This window comes from Squalius cephalus, assembly GCF_949319135.1.
Source record: "Squalius cephalus genome assembly, chromosome: 17".
Taxonomy (NCBI): domain Eukaryota; kingdom Metazoa; phylum Chordata; class Actinopteri; order Cypriniformes; family Leuciscidae; genus Squalius; species Squalius cephalus.
The window spans coordinates 24,266,212-24,293,826 of record NC_137138.1 but is presented as its reverse complement, the minus strand read 5'-3'; the positions used below and the strand labels follow the sequence as shown (position 1 = coordinate 24,293,826).

Sequence of the window (27,615 nt, the reverse complement as noted above, 5' to 3'; positions counted from 1 at the left end):
GGAAGTTCATAATGTAATGCAGTTAATTTTAATAGTGCGAATGCAAAATCATAGACTGTAATTTGTAATGACATTTTTATCTTTTTTATGTGAAAATTGACTTATTAGGTGAATAAAGTTCGAAATGTGCTGCTTCATCTGTCTTTTTTCATTGATTATCAAGGTCATTTTTTTATATTCCACTCAGAGCTATCACAAAATTAAAAACCATTACAAAACATTACAAGAAATAAAGTCTTTATTTATAATACACTGTAGCAAAATACATTAAAAATATTTCAGTAAATAATTAATCTTCAAAACACAATTTAATCCCGAATTAATATTACAGTTATTTATATTTCAAAACGGTTTATAATATCACATTTGGGTAGGCTGAATATTACTGACTGGTTACTAGCAAATACATTTTCCTTCATTATTCACATGTACATTTTTTTAGCAATGACAATAAAGTGCACAAATCACTAGATGGTGATTACAATGTCCAGAAGCTCATGGAAATCAAGAAAACAAACTATTTAAGACATAACATCAATGCGTACTAAATTATTATAACCCCTTCCAGTCTGAATAGAGCCGTCGGTTCTCTACTACCCAGTCAACAAACTGACTGACGCGAGCATAAGCTCCAGGCCGCTCGGGTCGTCCACAGCCGATACCAAAAGATGTCGCCCCCACAAGAACCCAATGGCCAGCCTCTTCACACATCAGCGGACCTCCAGAATCCCCCTGTCAAGAGCCCACAAAATATGCCAATACATTCAAAAAAATAATGTATGCATAAATATGTATGGAGGATTTGCTGCCTCCAAAAGTAGGTACTACATCTGACTTTGAACTAAAAAAGGACGTTCTATGTATAGTATATATAAATCTGACTTTATATATTTCACAATTCTGACTTTATTTCTCACAGCAAACTTGCAATTGAGAGAAAAAAAAAAAGGTCAAAATTGTGAGTTTATATGAGGCATGTGAAAAATTGTTTGTTCACTATTAGTGGAGCGGCTAAGTGCTTATGTTTGGTAGAATCATTCAGTTTATGATACAAGCGTGAAAATTGGCATGAGCAGTCTCCATGGGTCACTTGACAAGAAAATTGTCCGAGCCACTTGAAATTTCAAGATGGCGGCCATTTTTCAAGATGGCCGACACCTTAGTGGAGCAGTTAAGTGATATAGTGGTTTATTTGGTGATACAAGCATGAAAATTGGCATGAGCAGTCTCTGTGGGTCACTTGACAATAAGCCACCCACAGCTACTTGAAATTTCAAGATGGCGGCCATTTTTCAAGATGGCCACCACCTTAGTGGAGCAATTAGGCTTAAGAAATCATTTAGTTGGTGATACAAGCATGAAAATTGCCTTGAGCCTAATTGCTCCACTAAGGTGGTGGCCATCTTGAAAAATGGCCGCCATCTTGAAATTTCAAGTAGCTGTGGGTGGCTTATTGTCAAGTGACCCACAGAGACTGCTCATGCCAATTTTCATGCTTGTATCACCAAATAAACCACTATATCACTTAACTGCTCCACTAAGGTGTCGGCCATCTTGAAAAATGAAAAATCTTGAAATTTCAAGTGGCTCGGACAATTTTCTTGTCAAGTGACCCATGGAGACTGCTCATGCCAATTTTCACGCTTGTATCATAAACTGAACGATTATATCACTTAGCCACTCCACTATATTCTTGATCTAATTAAATAAAAAAATAAATATGAAAACGTATACTATATAAAAATTAAAATGTACACACCTTACAGGAGTCCACCCCACCCTCGGCATACCCAGCACACAGCATGCGGTCTGTAATGTTGTACTCAGGCAGCCATTCCTGACACTGTGTGTTGCTTAAAATGGGCACAACAGCTTCCTGTAACACATTAGCTACGCTGCCTGGAGATCAAAAACAAACAGCTTATACACGACCATCCAAAAGATTATTAACTCAAATCTGAAAGCACAAATGTGTATATCTGACCATTTTCAGACAGCAATCCCCAACCAGCAATAAAACACTTTCTCCCTTCTTCAATCTGTGCTCCAGGATCCGGGAGGCAGATGGGCTGAATGTAATCTGGAAGAAAAATCTTTTTAATCCTTGGCAAATCTGACAACAAAATATGTACAAATCATTTTACATTGTTCTGATATATATATCTCTGTAAGTAGTGGTGCAGCAAACAACTGCAAAAGCCAATGAAAAAAAGTGTTTAAAATGTCGGTAAAAAAAAAAATTTATGTTTTTATTTAGCAAAATGTAATTTATCATTTTTTTGCTTTTGATTTTTGGGTGAAATAAAACTTTAATAATATAATTCTGACAAACATATTCCCCCTCATTATGGCCACCAAGTTGAGATCATACGACGACATCCAATTATCAGCAGTGTTGTGGGTAACTCATTAGTAACTTGAGTTACGTAATCAGATTACTTTTTCAAGTAACAAGTAACACATTACTTTAAAACTAAAATTTACAACAAAATATCTGAGTTACTTTTTCAAATAAGTAACGCACGTTACTTTGTCTTCCCATTTATTGACTGACTGCTCTCCTGTCCTCATGTTGAGACAAATCGAAGTGCAGAGGCGTTGTGTGGTTGTGTGTGTAAACATGATGGTTCTAGACTAAATGTGAGTGTGCATTTACTCATCTCACTTGCACAAAAAAATAGATTCAATATTTCATAAAAATAAATAAAATCAGTGAAATGCAGAATAATATGCAAACCTCCAATAACTAAATAAGTTAAATAAAACATTTTTTTATGCATTTAATCTCACATTATTGACCAATGTACTTGCTTCTGACCTTCGATGATTCAGTTGAACCATAAGAAAAAATGATAATAGATTTTTTTTTGTTTTTATTGGTAAAGTGTTAAACTTTCTTCTCCTTCATCCTATTCTTGCTTTATCCATAATAACAGCACCTGAAAGGTTTGCTTGAGCGCCGCCCTCTGCTGTACACACGTGAATCTACATTTCCTTCAGCCAAAAATACATTTGCCCTTTTTTGTTATAAAAAAACAAGCCCAGCCCAGGTGGAAAAAAAGTAACGCAAAAGTAACGTAATGCATTACTTTTCTAAAAAAGTAACCAAGTAACAATTAGTTACTTTTTAAGGGAGTAACGCAATATTGTAATGCATTACTTTCCCCAACACTGATTATCAGACAATTTCAAATGCAAAATTAATAAATCATAGATGATGAAATGAGCCTACATGTACACTACCGTTCAAAAGTTTGGGGTTTATGTTTTTGAAAGAAGTCTCTTAATCTCACCAAGGCTGCTTTTATTTGATCAAATACAGATAAAACAGTAATATTGTGAAATAGTATTACAATTTATATTTTAACATTTTAAAATGTAATTTATTCCTGTGATGTCAAAGCTGAATTTTCAGCATCATTACTCCGGTCGTCAGCGTCACATGATCCTTCAGAAATCATTCTAATATGCGGATTTGATGCTAAAGAAACATTTCTTCTTATTATTATTGCTGCTTCAAATTTTTGTGGAAACTGTGATAATATTTTTCAGGATTCTTTGAAAAATCCAAAGTTTAAAAGAACAATATTTATTTAAATAGAAATCTTTTGTAGCTATAAATCACTTTAGCATATTTAGCCTATAAAAAAACTGAGTAAAACCTCAACATTTGTAGAAAAACAAAGTGTTTTGTCTACGTACCTGTGTAGTTGACAGGAGTCTGTAAGTGCATTAGGGCAAAGTCAGACTCCTTTGTTATCCTGTTATAGCGCTTGTGCATGATAATCCGATCTATTAAATGGACTTGTTTGTTAGGGTTATCCGTCCCAAACTGAGAGTGAAGACCCAACACAGCTGCCCAGTTTGACAGGTGAACGTTTTTTCTATGGGATCAAAATATAATTTAGTCTCTCAGTGCATGTTTTTTTTTTACATCAACAACTACAGCCATGAATACTGAGCAGCGCTTACCCATGAACACAGTGTGCCGCTGTTATCAACCATTCCCTGTCAATCAAACTGGCCCCGCAAACATGGCGGCCGAGCCAGTTCAGAGACACTATCCATGGCCACGACCCTTCCTGGGAATCCTGTCCGCCCACAACTCTGCCTGATTGGTCTCTGTCCATTTCCACATTGGTCTCACTTTTTGAAGGTACTTTACGAACGCCACATGCTAAAACACAGAGTAATTTGTATTAATTAGCAGCATAAGAGCGAATGATACTGTACAAGCTGCGGGTTTCAAACTTACGTTGATTGTTACAATGCAGAGACACGATCTTCTCACTGAGACATGTGTCACTTTAAAAAGACACAAAAGAATTTGAAATGAGATTTTTTGGGCCAATAAAAGGGAAAAGTTCAGAAAAGTTTTAATTGATTTTTATCGATTACCTGGGCTTCAGATCCAGTGAGCCATTAGCATTCACACTTACAGTAGTAAACGGACTATCTCCATCCATAGTGATGGAGAATGAGGCATTTCCTGACCTAGGCACATCAACAAACATGTTATACTGTTTTTTTCCACAATATGTATTATTTGATAAACTATTTTATGCTTAAGCCTATAAAGCCTGTGAAATATCTGATACACAAATTTCTAAGATATTAAAGAAACTTTGCTGTTGTACACATGCCTTCTATCCTATGATTTATAGTTTATACCGTTTTATCATATATAATTCAAAGATGTCCACCTTTAGGTTGTGGTACACGTGTCTTTTTGCTGGGAAATCTTTACTGATTTTTATAAAGGAAACAAGAATAACCTTTATATTGCTAGTAATATTCCAAGTTAAACACTTACTGGACTGAAGCAACTTCGTTTTACTTAATTATCCATATTTTTTCTTTAGAAAAATCTGATGTATGAAATATGATACATCAGGCTTTTGAGGAGAGTTTATTTAATCATTTCTCAATCATAATTGCACTGCATTATATGTTTTGCCCCCACAATAAAAACTACAGAGCTTTGATCATAAAACTAAGCATTTAAATTACAATCCAATATATTATATATTTAAGAAAAATGTGTTATTTTTATATAAAATATTCATATATAATATAAATTATGTATATACAGTGTATACATGCAAATATTTCTTAAATATATACATGCATGTGTGTGCGTGCGTGTATTTATATATACAAAATAATTATACACAGTACACACACATATATTATGTGAACACAAACTTTTTTTTTGAATGCGATTAATCGTTGCCCAGCACTAATTTAAATATGATCTTAGTAAGACATATTATTGGGTGATTAACTGATTTTTATATTTACTTTATGTAGTCTGCTATGCTGATCTCATTCATTTACATTAGAATTTCATCTTACTTTATGGCCATATAAACATTAGCCACTGCACAAAATTGCATATTTTTGGTCAGTTTGGCCATCTGAATAAAATTTAGCTGTTTTTTTTCATACTCGAGAATAAGTTCCTTATTCTCCTATATCATACTATCTGAGCCATAAAAGCCTGATGTATCAAATTATGACACTCGACAAACATATGCAATTTTTTTATTACTCAAGGTTTCACAAATTAGATTTTTCTTAGATTTGTCTGTCTTCATATGGTTAATATTATAATATGCTTAATATATTCAACGGTTAAGCGTTTACCTGTAGCCCAAGTAGCGGCATAAGAAGTCAGATAGCTGAGAGGTCCAGTCTTCAGCACATACCGTGTAAAGATCATTCTGGACCTGAAGTCTCAGTCGTTCAGTTCCAGTGACATTAGCTTTTATTAAATGCACTAAAATACAACAGCCTGTGATCAGCAGCATGAACAGCGTGATTTGATTAGTGAGGTTTTGTTGAAGTTTGACTTGTTGATTTACCACAGTCGCCTTCATCGGAGCCATCGGAGCAGTTTTCTACACCGTCACAAACACTGGCATTGGACACACACACTCCTGTGCCGCATTGAAACTGTCCAGTGGGACAGGGATCTGCATATTCATGAGAGTTTTTGCAGTTTTTTAGGCCATCTCCATGTTATTTTACCATTCGCATACTGTACGAAGAAGAAAACTAACCTGGTTGGCCAATGTTAAGGCCTGTGCTAAAGTTGGCTAGAAAGCCTCTGTCATTCTCTGAGGAGTCTGTGGAAAGCATGATGGTCACCCGAGAGGTTGTGGAAAAGAGATCCGGGAAGGAACGATCACCAGTTAGGACACCTTCAGTGACGAAACACACATTACTACATAAATATCCATTTATTTACTTTGCATATTGTGCAAATAAACATTAACTTAATGCAAAAGTAATGTTATGTTAAATATTGATTGATTATTATGGCATATTATCTGACTTTCATATAAATGGTCAATGAAATATTACAATGATCAAAATATACATATTAAAAGTTTGGAGTCAGCAAGATTGTTTTTATTTTTTTAAATATATATAGTTTAATTCAGCAAGGATGCATTCAGCTGATCAAAAGTGTCAGTAAAGACTTATACATTGTTACAAAACATTTTTTTAACTTTCTATTCATTGAAGAAAATATTTAATACAAAAATATTAAGCAGCACAACTGTTTTCAGGACTGAAAATAATAAGAAATGTTTTCTGAGCAGCAAATCATCATATTAGAATGATTTCTGAAGGATCATGTGACTCTGAAGATTGGAGTAATGATGCTGAAAATTCAGCTTTGACCACATGAATAAATTACATTTGAAAATATATTAAAACAGAAAACCGATTAAATGATTGATCAAATTTTTAAAAAATGTAAATATATGAGACCCCTTTCAAAACATTTTAAAAATCTTACCGATCCCAAACTTTTGAAAAGTAGTATATATTTTCCTTTAAATGAAAGATGTATTGAAATCCCCATTACCTATAAAATATATATATATATATATATATATATATATATATATATATTATAGGTAATGGGGATTTCAATACATCTTTCATTTAAAGGAAAAGGCTGTCAAAAGATTAATCGCGATTAATCGCATCCAAAATAAAAGTTTGTGTTTACATAATATATGTGTGTGTACTGTGTATAATTATTTTGTATATATAAATACACACACATGCATGTATATATTTAAGAAATATTTGCATACATATACTGTATATATTTATATATATAATTTATATTATATATAAATATAATTTTTTTATATATAAATTACACATTTTTCTTAAATATATACAAGCATGTGTGTGTATTGATATATACAAAATAATTATACACAGTACACACACATATATTATGTAAACACAAACTTTTATTTTGGATGCGATTAATCGCGATTAATCTTTTGACAGCCCTAATATATATATATTTATATATATATATAATTTTTGTTTTTTTTCAAAGATTCATGTCTTCCTAACAGAATTACCTAGCAACTCTGAATACGGCTCCACTCCATCCCGAATTTCCAAAATGTCATGATCCATCTCTAAAGCAACGTCTTGAAAATGCAATTGTATATTCTGGCCTTCCTTAGCATGTAAAGTCCACATACCTAACCAAGATAAACCATAATACTCAAAACATTACAAAATAAACAAGGTAGGGGTGTAATTATCCATTTTTTTATTAGAATCTTCCATGAATTATTCTGCATTCTTTATGATCATGGCTGAAAGTTAAATGAAACTATCTACAGTTGTACTTACATAAAGCGTTGTGTCCATAGCCATTGGGGTAGTTTGGAGAACTGAATGTTGAGTTTGGCTCATACAGATCAAAGGGTCCCCCACAATCCACTATTAGAATTGAATTACATAAATGTAACTCCTTTACAATTTTGTGCTAATAAACATAGCATTTGCATGACGACAAACTGACATCATTGTGACATCTTGCCTTACCTGGTATGGGAGGGGGGGTGGTGGGAGGCGGGACAGGGGTTGGGTCAGGGGGGGCCTGTCCGCAGGAACCAGGCACTATGCTGATGTCATCCAGGGCGATATCATTAAGAAATCCCGCCCTCTTCTGCGCTTCAAATACCACCTGAGACAGACAAGAAACAGGCAAATGTATTTAATGACTGTTTAATGTTACGAACTAAGTTGATTTGTACATGAACTGACCACAGCATCTGCAGTGATGTTTAGTGTGGCTTGAGCATAGTTCCAGTTGTCACCATAGTTCCCTTCTTTCTGGAAGAGGACCATGATGGATGAGCGTTCCTCAGTTGTGACTGTCAGACGCCACACCTCCTCCCCAAACATATGATACCTCAAAGAGCACAGGTACATTCATCAAATGCTTACAGGGGAGTTCAATCCCTTGTGAAAAAGAAGGACACCTCAGCATACTTTTAAGTATATACTTAAGTGCTAAACACTAAAAGAATGATGAAAATGCTAAACTAAAATACACTTTAATGTAATTTCTATCGAAACTTGCATGTCGTGTATTTAAAGTCCCCCTGTAGTCAATGATTGTATCCCTTAAAACTCATCTTTGATCACCAAAATGACATTTAAATGTTTTATTTTCCTTGAAAATGTTTTTCTTTATGCCTTAAAATAGCTTGAATGTAACTCTATATACCCTTGCCTCATTTAATATACGCGGTTCTATGAATATGCAAATGATCCCCGCCTCCACTCACTCACACCAGCTCAGAGATCCACTGGTTGACGATCACATGTCGACCTGATTGGTTACAAGGTAGTTTGTGACGTCAGAAACATCAGCGATTTCAGACTGCGTTTTTTAGACTGTCTTTGGTTCACTGCAGTTTTAAGGAGAAAATGTGGTTTAATAAAAATAAGTGTACTTCTATTGTATTCGGGTCTGTTTTGACATGGTACATAATTATTATTTTTTTAATCCATAGGTTTTAGTACGAAGATCAATTTTGTACGTTTGTTAAGATTGTCAAAATACACTTTTTTCAGATTTTTTTAACAAAAAAAAAATTTAAGAGATATAACCAACTAAATTGTTACACTTTTAAAATAAAATGACAAAAACAAATTAATGTCTTAATGTGTTTGTAGAGCAAAAGTTCATAGACCAAATAGTCAAAATTTTTAAAAGGAAAGAGGGATTGGGGGTGAAAAATTTAATATTTCACTTTGCTGCCACCTATTGATAAACCATTGCGGCATGAAAAGGAGATTCAAGCTGTTTATCATCATCATTTTTTTCATATGAAAGTGAAATGTCATGCAAGTAAAATGAATATATTTAGTTTGAAAACAGTTTTGAGCTGTTTTGATTTAGATTTAACTATTTCAGTTAATGGAGTTCATACTGGTAATTTTCATTATGATGTTACTTATAAATTGAATCTAATGATATAGTCAAATAAAATTTCTCATAAATACTGATTAAAATATATTTTCTTGCAGCCACTGTTTTTTGCTTTATTTCTTGAAAAAAAGTTTAAATTTCAAAGAATTGTATTCATTAATAAAAAGGAATAAATAGCATGGTAAAAAAAATGGTAACATTCAAAATGTCAAACCTTTTGTGCATTCACTCATTAATTGGAAGTTACTGATTAGATACAATATGGTTTTAGTTGAAAAATATTATGTTATGATTGTTTTTTTTTTTCTGTTATCTCTGTATTGTAAAAAGCGCTATTTAAATAAATGTGACTTTTATAAGCTAACATTCCACCGGGTCCAAACAGACCCTCGAATGCAAAAGGTGTATGCAGTTTTTTATGCATTAGGAGGGAAAGGACACCAAAAGATTATTTTAACAATTATTTAAAATGATTGAAAATATTTAATTTGGCATTTAAGTACACTTAAGTGGACTTTTATTTCATTAACATTATAATAGCTGCAAGTACAGTTTTTAAAAATAAACTTTTAAAATCTGAAGCACACTACAAGTGCACATTCAATACAATTAAGCGCACTTCTTTTTCACAAGAGGTGGAAACATACTTGACTACCTCTACCATTGCATAATCTGAGCCCATTTTAATTTGCATTTATAAGACACATTTTTAGAAAAATTTGCATGTATAAGCTAAATGTTTCCAAACGTTACCCCTGATAAAAAAACTAACCAGAATTGCAAACACATTGATTCCTGTGCAGGAGTCAAAGGAAGACTGTAGATACGGAATTTTTTATCCCAACTTCCAGGAGTCCGAGGGGTCACAATGTAGTACCCTATGAGATAAAAATCGATGTGCATCAGAGTAAATATCATCAATCAGAAATCAAAGTATAATAAAACACTAGACAGCATACATTTTCAAGTATTTGCTAACAGCAGATAAATTCTATGTATAGTATTTCACAGCATAGTGTATGAAATGGCACCTGATTGGTTGTTGCCCATTGTGTGATCAAAGCTCGGGCCAGTGTCTGGTGGAGAGGTAGGGCCTTGTGCTCGAATCCAGTCGCCATTGTCATCAAATTCTTGCCTCCAGAGACACAAGTCCTCTTCAAACGAACAGTTTATCTTGTCTTCATCTAACAAAGACCATAGAGTTCAATAAAACTTGAAAATGATTTTTGAAAAACTTAAATAAAAGTAAGCATTTTTGCACTTATCTCTGTATTGTAAAAAGCGCTATTTAAATAAATGTGACTTTTATAAGCTAACATCTTAGCGATGGTCATGTTGAAGACATGCAGTGGTGTAGTTTTAGCTAAGTGTATATATATCTATGCACCAGTCTGCGTACACGTCACACAATAGGAAGCACCCGCACCCTCAGATCACTTGGACGTGGTTGTATTATAAGAGGTAAAAACGATATAAATACTGTTCGTTTTCTCACACAAACCGCTCGTTTCGTGTCTTAGGCCATCAATGTGTACTTACGATGGGGAATTGTTTAATTTGGACGATGGGGAATTGTTTTAATTTGGACTCTGTGCATGCTCTTTGAGACAGTGACCATAGACCTGCATGATATGACTGACAGACAAGAACGATTTGACCTAAAAATATCAAAATTGAAACTACTGCGGAAAAAAAGACACCTACATCTTGGATGCCCTTCAGGTAAGCTAAAACATACCAAAATTTAATTTCAAAGTGAACTATCCCTTTAAAGCCATGTTTACTGCATCTGTCTCTTTATGCTATTGTATATTTGTGCTATCGTTTGCAATTTATTTATTTGTTCTTATTTTATTACTATGTAGTTCAAGCAATTCAAATAAAGCCTCCCTGTGCTGAGTGTACGCTGTTGCAACAAAATTACCCAAATTATCAAAAAAGTATGAGATAATAAATTATCTGTATGGCGGTATATATGGCAGTGCTATCGAATATCGGTATTTTTCAAGGTATCGTATCGAAGTTGGAAAATCCAGTATCGTGGCAACACTACTCTATATGCCTCTGAATAAGGTATTTCCACACCATTATTATGTCGAACGTTCCATAAATGTTCAAATAACATTGATTCAATGGCATTTATGGTATTTTCGGGGAAACCAATACCCACTAGAGAGCTCACTGATGTTCTCTGCCGTGTAAGTAGCATTGAAGCCTTGAAAGTTATTGATGTAGTCTGCGTTAAATTCAACAGTGGCTTCGTGAGATAACAGCCAGACATCCCCTGGTGACGTTCCTGAGAGAGAGTCTGAAAGACACAACCTGATGTCAAGACACTACTTAAGAAGTCAGAAAACTTAATGTAACACTGTTTGTCGAAACTCACATGTCAATGTTTTCATAGGACCGGTGCCCTCATATAGTTCCAGAACGTCAATATCTTGTTCCGTATGGAAAGTGTTAAAGACTATTTTTATGGCCATGCCCTCAGTCACTCTGGGGGTGAAATAAAAGACTGTAGGAGTTGGTGAAATCTCAAAGTATGTCTAGATGTATCTGATTATTGTATTACCGTATAATCCAACGGCAGGCGGTGGGACTGTCATAGACCTCTGGGAAGTTTTTAGAGTGGAAGGATCCAGTCGAACCAAGCAGGAGAAACTGTCCATCACACGTTGTTGCTGTGGAGTATGAAAGACACACAATACTGTATCTATCGCAATAAGTGCATACAGGGCTTGACATTAACACCCGCCAAATGCGTGTGGATTTCCGCAGTGGTGTGTAAAGCAGTCAGGCCTACTAGCCACTTTAGCAGGTTGAATATTACTACATAATATATACGTTTTTTCAATTGTAGTCTTTTAAAAAGGCATCTGAAATAATAAACTAAACTAAATCAAATATATAGATTTTTCGATACATATCGATACTGAAATATCTGCAACCTTTCCAATACTCATTTTCCGCAGAACAGATACACGCTGTGATTTTTTGCTCTCTCATCTCTCCGACAGTGAGTGACACACAAACCCGCCTCCCCTCACTCACTCCTTTCATTTGCTCCTGATGAATATTGTGTCTGTTATTTTTCGTTGCTTACTGCGCTTAAACAGTCAAATACACACAAAGTAATATCAAAATGTCGGTCTTGGTGAGTATTCACGTAAACACTAAGTTATGTTTTAATTGAACGTAAACAGTTGAGGGGAAAAAAACGCATGTGTAACAGAATAATGGATCTGTGCGTCAGGTCTTAAAGTGACAGCAGCCTAATACACCTGCTGCCAAATTATGAGATTATATTAAAAATATCTATATGGCAGTTTTTCCTCTTGGTATCGATTAGGGTTGTGCAAAAAAAAAAACATATATAAAATTATAATTTTTTCACGATAGTGTATCAATATTCCAACCTCTACTATCGATACTTTAAGAATTTATTTATTTTTAACGGGTTTAAAATTCCTGTGTCAAACGACTGCCTACAAAGAGAACAGTTGTACTTGCAGAGACGACGTGTGTGTGCACTTTGGTTTAGGGGTGTGCGATATCAAGATTTTTGATCATGGACGATTAAAATGTCTCCACGATCTGCTTTTGAAGTGCATTTTGTTACAGTGCATTCTATCAGTTGCAGTTCTGGCGCCTCCATCTCAATGCGACGTACATTCACATCACATGTTAAATACTGCGCTAATATTGTTAAATATGTACTCACAAGGTTTACATAATCACAGTTGGTTATGTCTAAAGTGAAAGCAACCGTATGAGAGGAAATTGGGTGTGCGTCATATGCGTGTATATTAGATGCGTCGCGTGCCGGTCTTAAAGTGACAGTAGCCTAATAGTAAACATGCTGCCGCTTGTCCTTAAAGGGATAGTTCAACCAAAAATGAAAATTCTATTATTTAGTACTCTCTAATGTTGTTCCAAACCTATATTAATTTATTTTCTTGTGCTAAACACAAAAGAAGATATTTTGAAGAATGTGGCTAACCAGACAGTTGCTGTTCCCTATTGACTTCCATAGTATGAAAGTCACAGGGGACTGCAACTGTTTGAATACACATTCATCAAAATAACTTTTATTTTCAACAGAAGAGATTTCAGTTTAATACATTTTGTGGGATCTTCATTTTTAGTTAAAAGTGTTCAGTGACACAATATGCAAATAGCTTTGCTAATAAACTGGAATGGAAGTTTTTATTTTTCTGATGAGTTATCAATATAATGTGATACACATACCACAAAGCAAGTTGTATTTTCAACTCTATTATTTTAAAAAAAAAATTTTTAAGTACTGCAATATATCGCAATATGTATCGTATCGCAATATATCGTGATATATCGTATCGTGACACACGTATCGCGATATGAATCGAATTGTGAGCCCCTTGCCGATACCCAGCCCTAGTATCGATGTCAAAATTGTGGCCAGTGAAAATGCTGAGTGACAAGTAGCTTTGGAAAACCACTAGCCACAGTGGCTGGTGAGCAAAAAAGTTAATGTCAAGCCCTGAGTGCATATTTTCAAAGTAAATACTAATATTTTAAATAAAACATATATATTAAAAGGGTCATAAATACATACCACAGACACTCTGATTCTCATCTGAGCCATCAGAACAGTTTTGTATTCCATCACAGAAGTCAGTCTGAGAAATACATGATGAATCATCAGCACATGCCTCCTGTCCATCTGGACAATTCACTGGAGTGACTGACGGACGATCTGTTAGAAAATCAACAGAAAATCTGTTATCTTTCACAAATATGCAATATGAATAACATTAAAAAAATAACTATTTTCTGTTTTAATGCATTTTTCAAATGTAATTTATTCCTATGATGAATGATTTTCAGCATCATTACTCTAGTCTTCAGTGTCACATGATCCTTCTGAAATCATTCTAATATGCTGATTTGGTGCTCAAGAAACATTTCCAATTATTAATGTTGAAACAGTAAATCATTTTGAGCAATCCATGATACATTTTTTTCATGGATTCTTACTGTCACTTTTGATCAATTTAATGCTAAATAAAAGTATTAATTTCATTAAAGAATATTACTGACCCCAAACTTTTGAACAGAATATATACACTGACATGAAATACTTTGTGTGACATGTTTCGCCATGGAATAAAAAAAAAATGTAAAAGATAATTGTGACTTTTACAGTTTTTCTCGATTGCTTAAACACTATAACCAGGCTTTTGAACTAAAATTTCAAAACTATAACGCCATTTATCAAAAAGCACACCCATTTCACTAAACTATAAACACTATTCCCTGTTTTGACACATGAGTCAGATTTGTTGAACTGTCACTGCAAAACTCTACACACAAATCCCTTCATTTCTCATTGCCTAGACCATGTTGTCATTTAGAAAGCACTAGCATTCAATATTGTTCACTCAAGTCAGCACAGCTTCAGCTCAGTTAGCACACAATTACCCAGGTGGAAACACTAAGAGTCAAAATTGAACACACATCAATCAGATCCTTCAATAGATAGATAAAAGGGCCCAATTCAGTTTATTGAGTTTTGGAACAATGGATCCAGAAAGACATGAAGGAAGAGGTCGAGGAGGGATAAGGAGGAGGAGGAGGAAGGGCGAGCAGACAAGCAGTCTCAGATGAAATTCAAGCCACTCTAGTTGCCCATGTCTTTATCAATGGTATGACTATGAGGGAGGCTGGGCTACGAGTAAGGCCAAATTTGAGTCGCTTTACCGTCGCCTCCAGAGCCTTCAGGGAGGTGTGGTGACAAACAAAATTCACTGAATAAAAGACAAACATTTCCAATAGTCTTTGATGAGGTGTATTTTCTTGCAAGAAAAGGCCAGCAGTCGTACAGTCACACAGAGTGGCACAGAGTGTGACAGTGAAGGGAGGGCATCCTTTCTCCTTTATAGACTTGACTCCCAGAATGTTATATTTCTAGGCAAATTGTGGTATTTTCAACTATACGTGGAACATTCTTAGACATGTTCATCATATTGTCTCCTTGAGTGGAGGCCCTCCTGTCACGTACCAACATTATTTACCATTCCAATACAATTCCATATTAGAATAAGGTTTATGTGTGCTCTTTTACTGTCATATGATGGTCACACACATCTTACTGTAAGTAAATAAAAAAAAAAATCAGAGGAGAGAGTAAAAAAAAAAAGTAAAACAGGAACAAAAATGTGTGTGTGTGTTGTACTGTGTAGTACATGAATGAATAAAAATGTGCCAATGTATCCAGTGGTTGTGTCTTTTGTGTTCATCATGTGAAAAGGTTTGTGTGTGTGTGGGGGGGGGGCACAAGCAACATAACTTACCAGTTTTGGAAATGTTGTTTTGAATTTATTGCACCAGTGTGTTCGACTATGTTGTAGTGTGTGTGATTTTGAGGGCTTGTGTGTCCTGTCTGAGGGCAAAGTTTGGTTTTTCAGCAAGAGTGAATGGTTTTGAGTGTAGAGCTCATTTTGACCTGACAATAGGATGTTTGGGAAATTGGGTGAGACGTTATAGATTTGTGTTTATAGTTTTGAGAATACGAGGCATAGTTTCAAGAAATGTGTTTAAGCAATCGAGAAAAACTGTAATCTCACAATTCTGACTTGTTATAAACCCATAATTGCAAATTATAATGTCAAAATTGCGGGATATAAACTTGCGATTGCGATAAATAGTCAGAATTGTGAATGACTTTATTTGTTGCAATTGCGAGTTTATATCTCACTATTCTTTATCAGAATTGTGAGATATGAACTCGCAATGGCAAGTTATAAAGTCTAATTCTGAGGAAAAAGGTCTGACTTTATAACTCGCAATTGCTAGCTTATATCTAACAATTGCAAATAGAAAGTCAGAACTGTGAGATGAAAAGCCGCAATTACCTTTTTTATTTTTATTTTATTCAATGGAGGAAACAAGCTTCCATCATTTTTCATGCATGCAGCTTTAATAAGCTCAAAATAATTAAGAGATTACATGGAATTCGTCACATTTGAATTCTGTAAAATTCATTTAAAATGGCACAAAGGTGATTAACAATTGTGAAAATGTAAAGATTCCCACGTTCCCTTATACAATCATACAAATGTATTTTAACCAAACATTTTGGTGTTGATAAAAAAAAAAAATCCATGGACTTTTATATTACATTTTATATACACATTTTTTTTAGCTTTTCATAACATGAATTAAATACAATTGTTACAACCAGAATTGACGTCTGTCACAGTTACCATGTCATGATGACCTCACAGCACACACTGCAATAAAATATAAAACATAACCCACCTGGTTTTGTTGTAGATGGTCTCTGGGTTGAAGTTGATTTATCTGAGGGTATATATTCGAAATTGTATACCATCAACTGAACTGTTAAACAGTCAACTGAACAATAGTTCAAACGAATTGCCTATATTAAAATGAACTAATTAAATTAAGAATATATGGTCAGATGGAGATCTTCAGATGACTATGAAACTGTAGATATGTCTTGTTATTGATGATATTACCTGAAACCTGCACACTGCTGATGTCAATCACGAGTCCATCATTTCCACCTTCACCCCGCTGTAAACCATCTACTAACTGCTCCTGCGACGTCTCAGAATCTAGAACACCTCGGAAGAGGACGTCAAAGTGCACGACCACACTGCCTTCGCTGAGAACAACAGGAAAAAAAACAGACATAAAACTGGTGACAGACATTGACACTACTTGAGAAGCACAACTATATAAAATAAGATATTTTTAGAGAATATATCCTTAAAGGGATACATTATATATTTTTATATACACACCATGTAACTTTTTTTCATTCAAAATTGACCAAATGTATATAAAGAGCGAGTACACCATGAATCCATCTTCCAAACCATGTTTTTGTCTTATCCTGAATCACTACACTACATGCCTATGATAAATGTTTTATTCAGAATTTCTGACTATTTTAGACCAAGTGGGACGCCAAACGCAGATATCTATTTTAGGAATAATAGGAGGACATGTTATAGACGGACTAGCCTATAACATGTTTGCAGGTATTTCATAACATCAAAAGCTGTCAATTTTTTTAAACATTTATATTCCTGATTAAAACCCCATCTCTAGACCGTGATTTTGCCATGTAAGACATGTTCCTGGATCAACATATTTTATTGATCCTGGATCCCTACCCACAACTTCTCCAGACAATCAGAGGGAAATGATAGGTGAATAACACTGATGTAGAAGCACCTAACCCTGGTTTTAAGCCTAAACTTGACATAAACTGTAAATTTGTCCCTCAAATCTGATTGGTTGATTGGAATAATGTAGATGTTGATCCACGAACATGTTGCACTTGGTGAAATCACATTCACCATAGGGGTCTCTAGAATCTAAATACATACACATTATATTATAGATTATGAACTTTATTGCTGTCTTTATAGCTTAGGGGCTTTAATATATATAAAGTCTCACCTGAATTCATTGACCTTGGAACTTCTGAACTGCTCCTTAAGGGAAGTAAGACTGTAGGCTTCACTGATCTGCAGGCAGCAATACATGGAGAACACAAAATCTGCTTTATCACACTAAAATACTGAGATGAAACATATTTGTAAGCCAATAACTTACAGAATGAAATGGTATGTAACATAACACACTATATACACTGAAAAAAATGATTCGTTGAATTTAATAAATTTTTTTATCCTAAGTGGTTGCATTCAATTGATTTTATCTACATTTAAACAAATGCATTAAGTTGAACTTAATCAATTTTAGTTCAACTTAATCAATTTGGTTTAAATGTAGGTAAAATCAATTGAATGCAACCACTTACAATAATTTTTTTTATTAAATTCAACGAATCATTTTTTTCAGTGTACAAATGTTAGTCACAGCTGTTGAAAATGAAGTTTGATTTGCATTTAGATTCACATAACATAGATGTGTTAAAAAAAATCATAATATAGCTTTTTGTAACCATTACAGTGATTTATCTCATGAAAATATGCTCACATTTAAAATTATATTTTACATGATTAAGCTTATTTTTACTATTAACATCTTTATATTTACATTGTGGCATGTTCGTGACAAAAATGAAGTCTAATTTATGTAATACAGTTGTTTTACAAATGAAGAGTTTTTGCCATTCCCTTTATTTTTTATCGATGATTTTCCTTATTAACTTTATCAAGCAATTTCTACTGTAAACAATTCATTAAAATCAGTCTTAAAAGGTTTTACAACAAATACGACACATGAACCATGATTTGTAAATAAATGTATGGTGATTTCACATTTCAAATATCCATTTCACATTCATTGTACAAAAATGTTTGCAAAATGTATAAATATAAATATATATACAGTATATATATATATATATATATATATAAATATATATATATATATATATACATACATACATATATACATATACACACACACATATATATTATGCAAACACAAACTTTTATTTTGGATGTGATTAATCGTTGCCCAGCACTAATATAAATTAGGGCTGTGATAAGATTAATCGCGATTAATCGCATCCAAAATAAATGTTTGTGTTTACATAATATATGTGTGTGTATGTGTATAATTATTTTGTATATGTAAATACACATACATGCATGTATTTATTTAAGAAATATTTGCATCTATATACTGTATATATTTATATATAATTTATATTATATATTATAAATGTAAATATTTTATATATAAATAACACATTTTTCTTAAATATATACATGCATGTGTGTGTATTTATATATACAAAATAACTATACACATACACATATATTATGTAAACACAAACTTTTATTTTGGATGCGATTAATCGCGATTAATCTTTTTACAGCCCTAATATAAATATATATATATATATATATATATATATATATATATATACACACATATATTATTACTGTGTATAATTATTTTGTATATACACACACACACATGCATGTATACATTTAAGAAAAATGTGTTATCAATATAAAAAATATTCATATTTATATATAATATGAATTATGTATAAATATATATACAGTATATACATGCAAATATTTCTTATATATATATAAAATTATACACAGTACACACACATATATTGTGTAAACACAAACCCAGCACTAATATATATGAAATATGTATGAAACCCAAAAATAAAAATACTGTCACCATTTACTCACACTCATGTCATTTGAAAACTGTATGACTTTTTCTTCTGTGGAACAGAAAAGCAGATGTTAGGCAGAATTAATGTCTCACTTTCACTGCGTGGACAGCAAATGGTGAGACTGTTATTCTGCCTAACATCTGAAAGTAAGTCATACGGGTTTGGACTGACATGAGGCTGAGTAATTTGTATTTTAACTGTTTTTTAAACCTTCCAGGAATAATAACTATGAAATAAATGACTAATTCACCTTCTGCTCAGTGTCATATGCCAGAGCTTTAAACTGTGCACTGTTTTTGTTCAGGAGCTCCTCTGTGAAAACCGTCCCATTAGAGATGACAAGTCTCCCAGTGAACTCTGAGCCGGTTTCCTCTCCTTCACCATCTATAGCTAAAAAAATTTTTTTGAAAAATTCACAAAATTCAAACAGGGGTCACTACAGAACATCCTAAGTATTCAGTATTATTAATCTGAAATGGAGGTAATAGTCTCATACCTTTGTTGTCCAGTGCGAGCCAAGTCACGACACTTAGTCCCACGCAAACCACAAACAGCACAACAAACAGTGTTGTGAGCAGAACCTCCGTGGATGACAAATGACAACCTCTTCTAGACATTTTATAGACAAGTGACTGACTTACGAAGACTTAAACACTTTTCCTCAGATGATAAACCTCCAGCATGTCACTGGAAAGTCAGAGGTGACACTGGCTTCCAGAGCTTCTAATATCCCACCTTCTTGCTTTTATCACTGTTATATAAACTAGCAATAAATTTTTATTGAACAATAACTGAGTACCATTTTATCAGCATTTCCAGAAAACAGGAAAACACAGAAATAAACGTTAGTTGGAAGAAAAAAAAAAAATGTTCAAATACTTTGACCTTTTCTATCATTCACAAAAACTGTCAAATCATACCTCTAGATTTCCACAATCCTAATATATTCCAGTGGGAAGAATCAGCATGTGTGAAAACTCACCTGTCCTTTCCATGTTAACCTTCAGGAAGAATCCTACCACCTTCTCCTTGACAAACACATGGTTAAGTCGTCAACAGAAAGAGCAAGATTTCAAATGGGATAAACAAAGCACCACAATAGACAAAATACAAAATATTTTATATTCAAAAATACAGTCAGAAACTTTACATTATTCTTTACTGTTTGAAAAAGTATTATATTTGAAATAGCAAGTTTGAATTTATTTTTTTACATTTAAAATACCTGAGCTTTAAATATACATCATATTTTATTAATAATTATTTGATCAATTTATTAAGAACTTTATAATTATTTATTATAATGCTATAATTCAATTTTATTATGTATTAAGATAGCTTTCATTATTTAAAGTCAAAAACAGTAATATTGTCAATTATTATTACTGTTTGAAATAGTATTGTTTGAAATCATATATATATATATATATATATATATATATATATGATTTCAAACTACTATTTTGAACAGAAATAATAATTGACAATATTACTGTTTTTGACTTTTTAAATGTGTAAACACAGTACAAGAAAGTATAATATATATATATATATATATATATATATATATATATATATGTGTGTGTATATATATATATATATATATACATACAGTATATATATATATATATATATATATATATATATATATATATATATATTTATATATATATATATTAATCATTATTTTATTGTAAGAAAAATGAACACTAGTATTCAGAAGTTTGGGGTCTGTAATTTGTTTTAATGTTTCTGACACAATTTTTTTTTAAATACAGTAAAATTGTAATATTGTTAATTATAAATACAATTTAAAATAACCCCTTTCTATTTGAACATTTTAAAATGTAATTTATTTTCAGAATCATAACTCCAGTCAAGAAACATTTATAATTATTAACATTGTTGTAAAATTAATATTATATGAAACTTTCAGGAAATTTTCTTTCAGGATTCTGATTAATTGAAAGTCTAAAAAGAAAAAAAAACAGCTTTTATTGGAAATGGAAATCTTTTGCAACATTTCAATGTTTTTAATCAGTGTACAGCATAATTGCTGATTAGAAGTATTAATTATTCACACATATCTCAAGGTTTCTGTTATGTTTGTACATTTCTTCTTAATTAATGCCAACACCAGAACCAACTGAAATACATTGTATTCTTGTACTTGGTGAATAAAAATCTCCTTAAGTCTAAAGTCTAAAGTTAATAGTTATTGCATCTTATCATACCAGTTCAATTCAAGAGAAGGAGAGGCTTTCACTGTCTAACCCACAACAGACTATTCAAGGTAATAAGAGTGAACAACTCAATGCCCTTAGAAATGGCCATAAATGATCATCCAATATAATAAATGACATTTTACATCACGATAATATTTTATCCCCGCCACTAAATATGTCATTGTAAAAATGCTAATTGACCAATCAATCATTATGCTATTGATTTTGCAACTGCACGAGATGCAAAGTCCTACTGGAGTTGAATATGAGATGAAGTTTATCAGCAAGTCACAAAAACAAACATTTCAGATCATCAGATTTGTGTTTCAATGTTTCAAGAAACAGTAAAGTGCATTTAGATGGCTTTATTAGAGCATTCACACTCATATATCCATGATTTACAGCTTACAGTCTGAATCAGTGCTACCAAAAGCACTCACTGGAATATACGGTGTATTTTTGTGTGCAAGAGGTGTCAGGATGCTTGTACTGTATTGTTGTCTCTGAAAATGAAACGTTTATCTGGATTTTACATTTAAACTCAGCCTGTAAAATAAGATTTACACTCGGTTTTGCTGTTAGGGTCGCATTTTATAGCATTTTTACTCGTTTTTTACCCTCTAAACTTACATTTGCACAACCTTCTCTGGTGCTGGCTGACCTATAAAGCAACAGATTCTCATCCAGACAGGACGTCCAAGGAGGGTATCCAGAGTTCATCCACTGCTGGAGGGGTGGACAGTACCACACGACTGGAGGACACACATCCAGAGGCCTGCTGCTGTATACCTAAGACACAAAGAATACAACACCCAGAGGTATTTTCATATTTTCTTCTCAAGTGTGCTCTTGTAAGCTCTATTTGTAGATTTAAAGGCAGGGTAGGTGATTTGTTCCAGAAACATTTTTGGTTATGCTGGTTAAAAGTCTCTTTGCATCCTGATAGCAATCACTAAGTTAAAGGGATAGTTCACCCAAAAATTATAATTAGCCCATTATTTACTCACCCTCAAGCCATCCTAGGTGTATATGACTTCTTCTTTCAGACGAATACAATCAGAGTTATATTAAAACATTTCCTGGCTCTTCCAAGCTTTATAATGACAGTGAATGGCCGGTTTCTGTTTTGAAGTCCATCAAAGAGCATCCATCCATCATAAAAGTGCTCCACACAGCTCCGGGGGGTTAATAAAGGCCTTCTGAAGTGAAGCGTTGCGTTCTTATAAGAAAAATATCCACATTTAAAACTTTATCGACTAAAATAACTAGCTTCCGCCAGACGGCCTATGCAAGTCGACTTAAGCCTAAAGAGTAACACTTGATGTATGACGCAGGATGTAGGAGTAGAGTAAGCTTTGACGCCTCTCACGGTTCAAACAAATAGGGCTGGGCAACAAACTCAAGCTCCTCCCACATTTCTCTTTAAAGCTACACTGTGTAATTTTTTAAGTTGATTCCTAGCAAAAAACACTTTGTTCTTTCAAAATGATATGTGCTCATTAATGTGTAATTACTTCTACCAACTAATCAAGTATTCTCGTAAGTGTAGAATCTGCCATTTAGAATACATACGAGCAAGTCGCTCGAATGGCGGCAGCCATGTTGCGCCTCCATCTTGAAAATACATTAGCCAAAGAGGGACATACCTGGAAATTCAAGCTTCGCCTTTCGCGTTTTTACACTCAGTGGCACCGTGACGAATGCGAGGGGGAGATTACTCACGACTGCCGGCAGATTTGAAATAATACGGCCACCGTAGGAGTTAAAACGCCCTCGGAATGGGAGGGACTAAAGTAATATTCAGTTGGTAGTCATAAACAATTTCACCGCTAGATGGGAGAAAATCCTACACAGTGTAGCTTTAAAAATTCTAGTTTTAGACGTCTAATTCATGACCGGTGTTTTGTTTTGCTCTATCCTCTGCGCTACAGTGCGTCATGCGCCAGGTCAAATGTTACTCTTATGTGTACGAACGTCTGTCGGAAGCTAGTTATTATAGTTGATAAAGTTTTAAATATGGATATTTTTCTTACACAAACGCATGGTTTCGCTTCAGAAGGCCTTTATTAACCCCCCGGAGCTGTGTGGAGCACTTTTATGATGGATAGATGCATTTTTATGGACTTCAAAACAGAAGCCGGCCATTCACTGCCATTATAAAGCTTGGAAGAGCCAGGACATTTTTTAATATAACTTTGGGTGAACTATCACTTTAAGTGGTCTAAATGTATATATATGTATATTGTATATAACGTATGTGGAAGGCGTAGGACAATACAATGTTTGTCCAATCATTGAATTCGATGGCCTAACTGCCTGTCAGCGTATTTCCATACCTCCGCGCACCTGCTCGCGCAGATATAACACGTCATCCGCGCGTTTCATTTTATGCAGAGAAACAGCAGACACCTTCTACAGTTCCTCCTGAACCAAAACAACAAGCTTATGCTGTTTTCACGCCATAACTAGAGATGGAAACCCGTGACGTTATACTCGGAGAAGTTTGTGACTCTAAATTGTACATTTCAATGGCAACACTATCAACGGCGAAATGAATCTGCAGCAGTCAGGTGGTACAGGTCAGTGCTCTTTAAGTTGTTTATGTTCATTATTATTGTAATGTTTTCTGCTTCGAGAAACGAGGTAGTTAAACGCCGTCTCTCGTCTTTGCTGACGCTTCTGTACGCGTTCATGTGTTTTGAAGGAGGCGTGGCTTTGGAGGCGCTCTAAAGGGAGGGTGGGACCTTATGCTTTCAAAGCTAGCTTGCTATTGCTAGCCTCTCCGAAAATTGCCTACCCTACCTTTAAGGAAGAAACATGATGATTATATTTTTCTCTTTGTGTATGTTACCATGTCACTCCAGCCACATGCTTCATTAGAACGGTTCTCCACACCTGGACTGCCATTTAAATTCAAAACCATTTTGTCCTGGTGCACAGCATCAGCACTGTATGGAAAACGTTGAAGGGAAATAACAAGAGTATGCGAAATTGCAATAAATGTCACACAGTTAAAGGTGATGATACACAGGGCAACTTTTTGAGCAATGTTGCTGGGCAATCTTGCATGGGCACTTTCCCATTGAAAATGGGCAATACATTTCTATCTGGATAATTTAGATCGGTCGTGGGCCCTGTGTCTCACCTGGTTGCCTGTTGACGGGAACATTGCTCAAAAAGTTGCCCTGTGTATCCTCACCTTTAAAAACAATTAAAACACAACACATTACATTTCAACATGCTAAATATCCCTTATCTTACAACAAAAGAAAACACTATACTGTTCAAAAGATTTTTCAATGTTTTTGAAAGAAGTCTCTTATGCTCTGCATTCATTTGATCAAAAATACAGTAAATTGTAAAATTTGATTACAATATTAAATAAATGTTTTCTTTTAGAATATATATTTTAATATGTAATGTATTCCTGTGATGGTAAAGCTGCATTTTCAGCATCATTACTCCAATCAGAAAATGCTGCTTAATATTTTTGTGGAGGATTCTTTGATGAACAGAAAGTTCAAAAGAAGAGTATGCGATTTCGGACACAGCCAAATTGTTGAACTTTCTTCTTCTACAGACGTGTCACGTGAATTTACATTTCCTTCAGCCTGAGGCTTATTCATTTCACTTTTGGTGTGAAAGGGCCTTTACATGTGCCAAAAATTGATCTTTTTTTGTTATTAAAAAACAAACAAGCAAGCCCAGCCCAGGTGAGGAAAAGTAAAGCAAAAGTAATGTAACGCATTACTTTCCATGAAAAGTAACACAATTAGTTCTATATATCCTTTTTAAGGAGTATTACTTTTAAAAGTAACTTTCTCCAACACCGCCCATCTCCAATGAAGTACATACTTGTAGTCTATAGTTTGACCTCGTTGCCTGAAATACCTCTGTGGTCCAGTGATTAGTAACTCACAAAAAAGCAGCCCTTTTTTAATACCCATAATGCCAAACTCAGCCATAAACAACAACACTTACAAAAGTGCATGAAACTGTACCTTTTTTTGTAATCTGACACACCTGTTTGCTATCAGTCCATTCTCCATGTGGTATGCAAGCATGTGATTTCTGTGATAATGGCCACCTAAAAATAACAAAGCACAAGCATTCTGTTAAGATAACACGCCTGCCTTTAACTCAATACTGATTTTAGTTACCCACCAAGTTTACATTGTAACTTGATTGGCTGCCCATAGAGCCAGATTCCATTGAGAAGTTCAACTGCATATGGAACAGCTTCAGCATGCTTATAATAAACACATCCATAAGGAGCCTGCTGTCCATCTCGGAATATATGCACCTTGTTTACCGGCCCAGCCTGGTAAGTGAATCATATATGGAAAAAAGAAAAAGTGTATGAATTTTTTTTTTTTTTTTACAATTTCACACTACAACAAAAAGAAATAATTCTTAAAATTAATAAATAAAAATAAACAAATGACCAACAATCATAATAAGTTACAATTCTAATATTAATAATGATAATTATAATCAAATAACCATAACAACAAAAATAAATTACCATTTAAATTAATGAATGTTCTAATGTCTCAAACAGATATCATTCTTTAAAAGTTTATTGATAAGATTTTAGGTCAATTTGTTTCTTAAATTATAGCCATAAAGCCTATCTAATTTAATGATTAAATGCTCCTTGAAATGATACTCTAAACCGGGGGTTTAAAACTGAGGTCCGGAAACTCCAGAAATGAGTGACAGGGGGTCTGTGGAAAAGTCTACAGAAAAACTGTAAAAAAATAATAATAATAAAAAAAAAAAATATATATATATATATATATATATAAGGGCTGTGTGCATGTGTGTGTATTTATATATAGAAAATAATTATACTCCATACACAGACATAAATGATGTAAACACAAACTTTTATTTTGGATGCGATTAATCGCGATTAATCGTTTGACAGCCCTATATTTAATATATATATATATATATATATATATATATATATATATATATATATATATATATATATATATATATATTAAAATAAATTAATAAATCAGTTTCAAATAAATAAATGAATGAATTAAAAAAATAGTTTAGTATTAAGTATATTCAGTTGCACTAACTGATTAAAATTAAATCAATTAATTCATAAATCATATATTTAACAGTATTACTGTAGGGAGTAGGAAAAATAAATATAATGTAACTTAATAGAGACTCATTTTAGATTTATAATATCAGTGTATAAATTGGGTGTTTCTAAAACATAGAAGCCTTTTAAATGTTAGGATATCAACAGTCACACGAGGATGATCTTTGGAGTGATGGCATCTAAAAGACTGAAACCTCTGCTCTAAACGTTAGCAAACGTACCCAAGAAATATGGGATGCAATAACCGATTTGTCAAGAAGACAAGAATCATTTGAGCATTGCATATAAATAAATAATCTTCAAGACTCTGAACAGGTGAATGATGATGGCCTGGATGAGCTCACCTGCAGAAACAACTCGAACAGAATCTCCTCCGTCACACAGCTGTGGATGTTTCCCACGAGGATGGTCTTGTCGAGATCTCTGTCCCTGTCAAACATTCTCTAAAGCGATTTTAAGGGTTTGAAATGTTAGATTATATTTTTTTCGGTTGATATTAGACAGTCATGCACTCTTTTTATAAGGACGGTGTTTGGTTTGTCGTAATGAATAACTGAATTGCGACACCGCAGTACCACAGTCAGCCACTAGATGGCGATATCGCCCCTAAAATATCTGGACGAAAAGTGGGATATATCTGCACTGATCTATTTAAATAATCAGTTTTAGAGATGAGTGACATGTCATTCCAGACGATAACAAAATATCAGTTTTGAAAGTGGCATGGTATAGATAGCACAAGCACACTTTTCAAACGACACCTGCGGTTACTCTAAATAAGCCACCTGTGTGAACTTAAAGGGACAGTTCACCC

General features: G+C 33.7%; 2 protein-coding genes across 3 annotated transcripts; both read right to left on the bottom strand.

Annotated features, from left to right (window-relative positions):
- Positions 1 to 222: 222 nt before the first annotated feature.
- On the bottom strand, positions 223 to 20,263 carry tmprss15 (transmembrane serine protease 15). Of its 2 annotated transcripts, XM_079898290.1 has the most exons (25): positions 19,948 to 20,263; positions 19,702 to 19,841; positions 17,738 to 17,805; positions 16,786 to 16,934; positions 16,565 to 16,606; positions 13,860 to 14,000; positions 11,838 to 11,946; positions 11,652 to 11,761; positions 11,436 to 11,573; positions 10,297 to 10,449; positions 10,038 to 10,143; positions 8,092 to 8,239; positions 7,870 to 8,011; positions 7,675 to 7,764; positions 7,395 to 7,520; positions 6,063 to 6,203; positions 5,865 to 5,975; positions 5,647 to 5,779; positions 4,399 to 4,494; positions 4,256 to 4,305; positions 3,973 to 4,177; positions 3,703 to 3,884; positions 1,985 to 2,080; positions 1,760 to 1,899; positions 223 to 732 (listed from the first exon to the last, which is right to left on the bottom strand). In XM_079898290.1, exons 1-25 carry the CDS (start codon positions 20,066 to 20,068, stop codon positions 553 to 555), a joined length of 3,117 nt encoding a protein of 1,038 aa, XP_079754416.1. In that variant the 5' UTR covers positions 20,069 to 20,263; the 3' UTR covers positions 223 to 552. The 2 variants fall into 2 exon arrangements, 1 of the variants encoding a protein (XP_079754416.1); XR_013823997.1 differs by lacking the exons at positions 223 to 732; positions 3,703 to 3,884 and having other exon boundaries at positions 1,825 to 1,899.
- A 126-nt stretch (positions 20,264 to 20,389) lies between these two features.
- rbm11 (RNA binding motif protein 11) lies at positions 20,390 to 27,571 on the bottom strand (the record flags this gene model as incomplete). Its single annotated transcript, XM_079898378.1, has 6 exons — positions 27,146 to 27,571; positions 25,841 to 25,997; positions 25,700 to 25,763; positions 24,528 to 24,624; positions 22,307 to 22,465; positions 20,390 to 20,479 (listed from the first exon to the last, which is right to left on the bottom strand). The coding sequence occupies exons 1-6, from the start codon at positions 27,239 to 27,241 to the stop codon at positions 20,390 to 20,392; spliced, it is 663 nt and encodes a 220-aa protein (XP_079754504.1). The 5' UTR covers positions 27,242 to 27,571.
- Between the last annotated feature and the right edge of the window lie 44 nt (positions 27,572 to 27,615).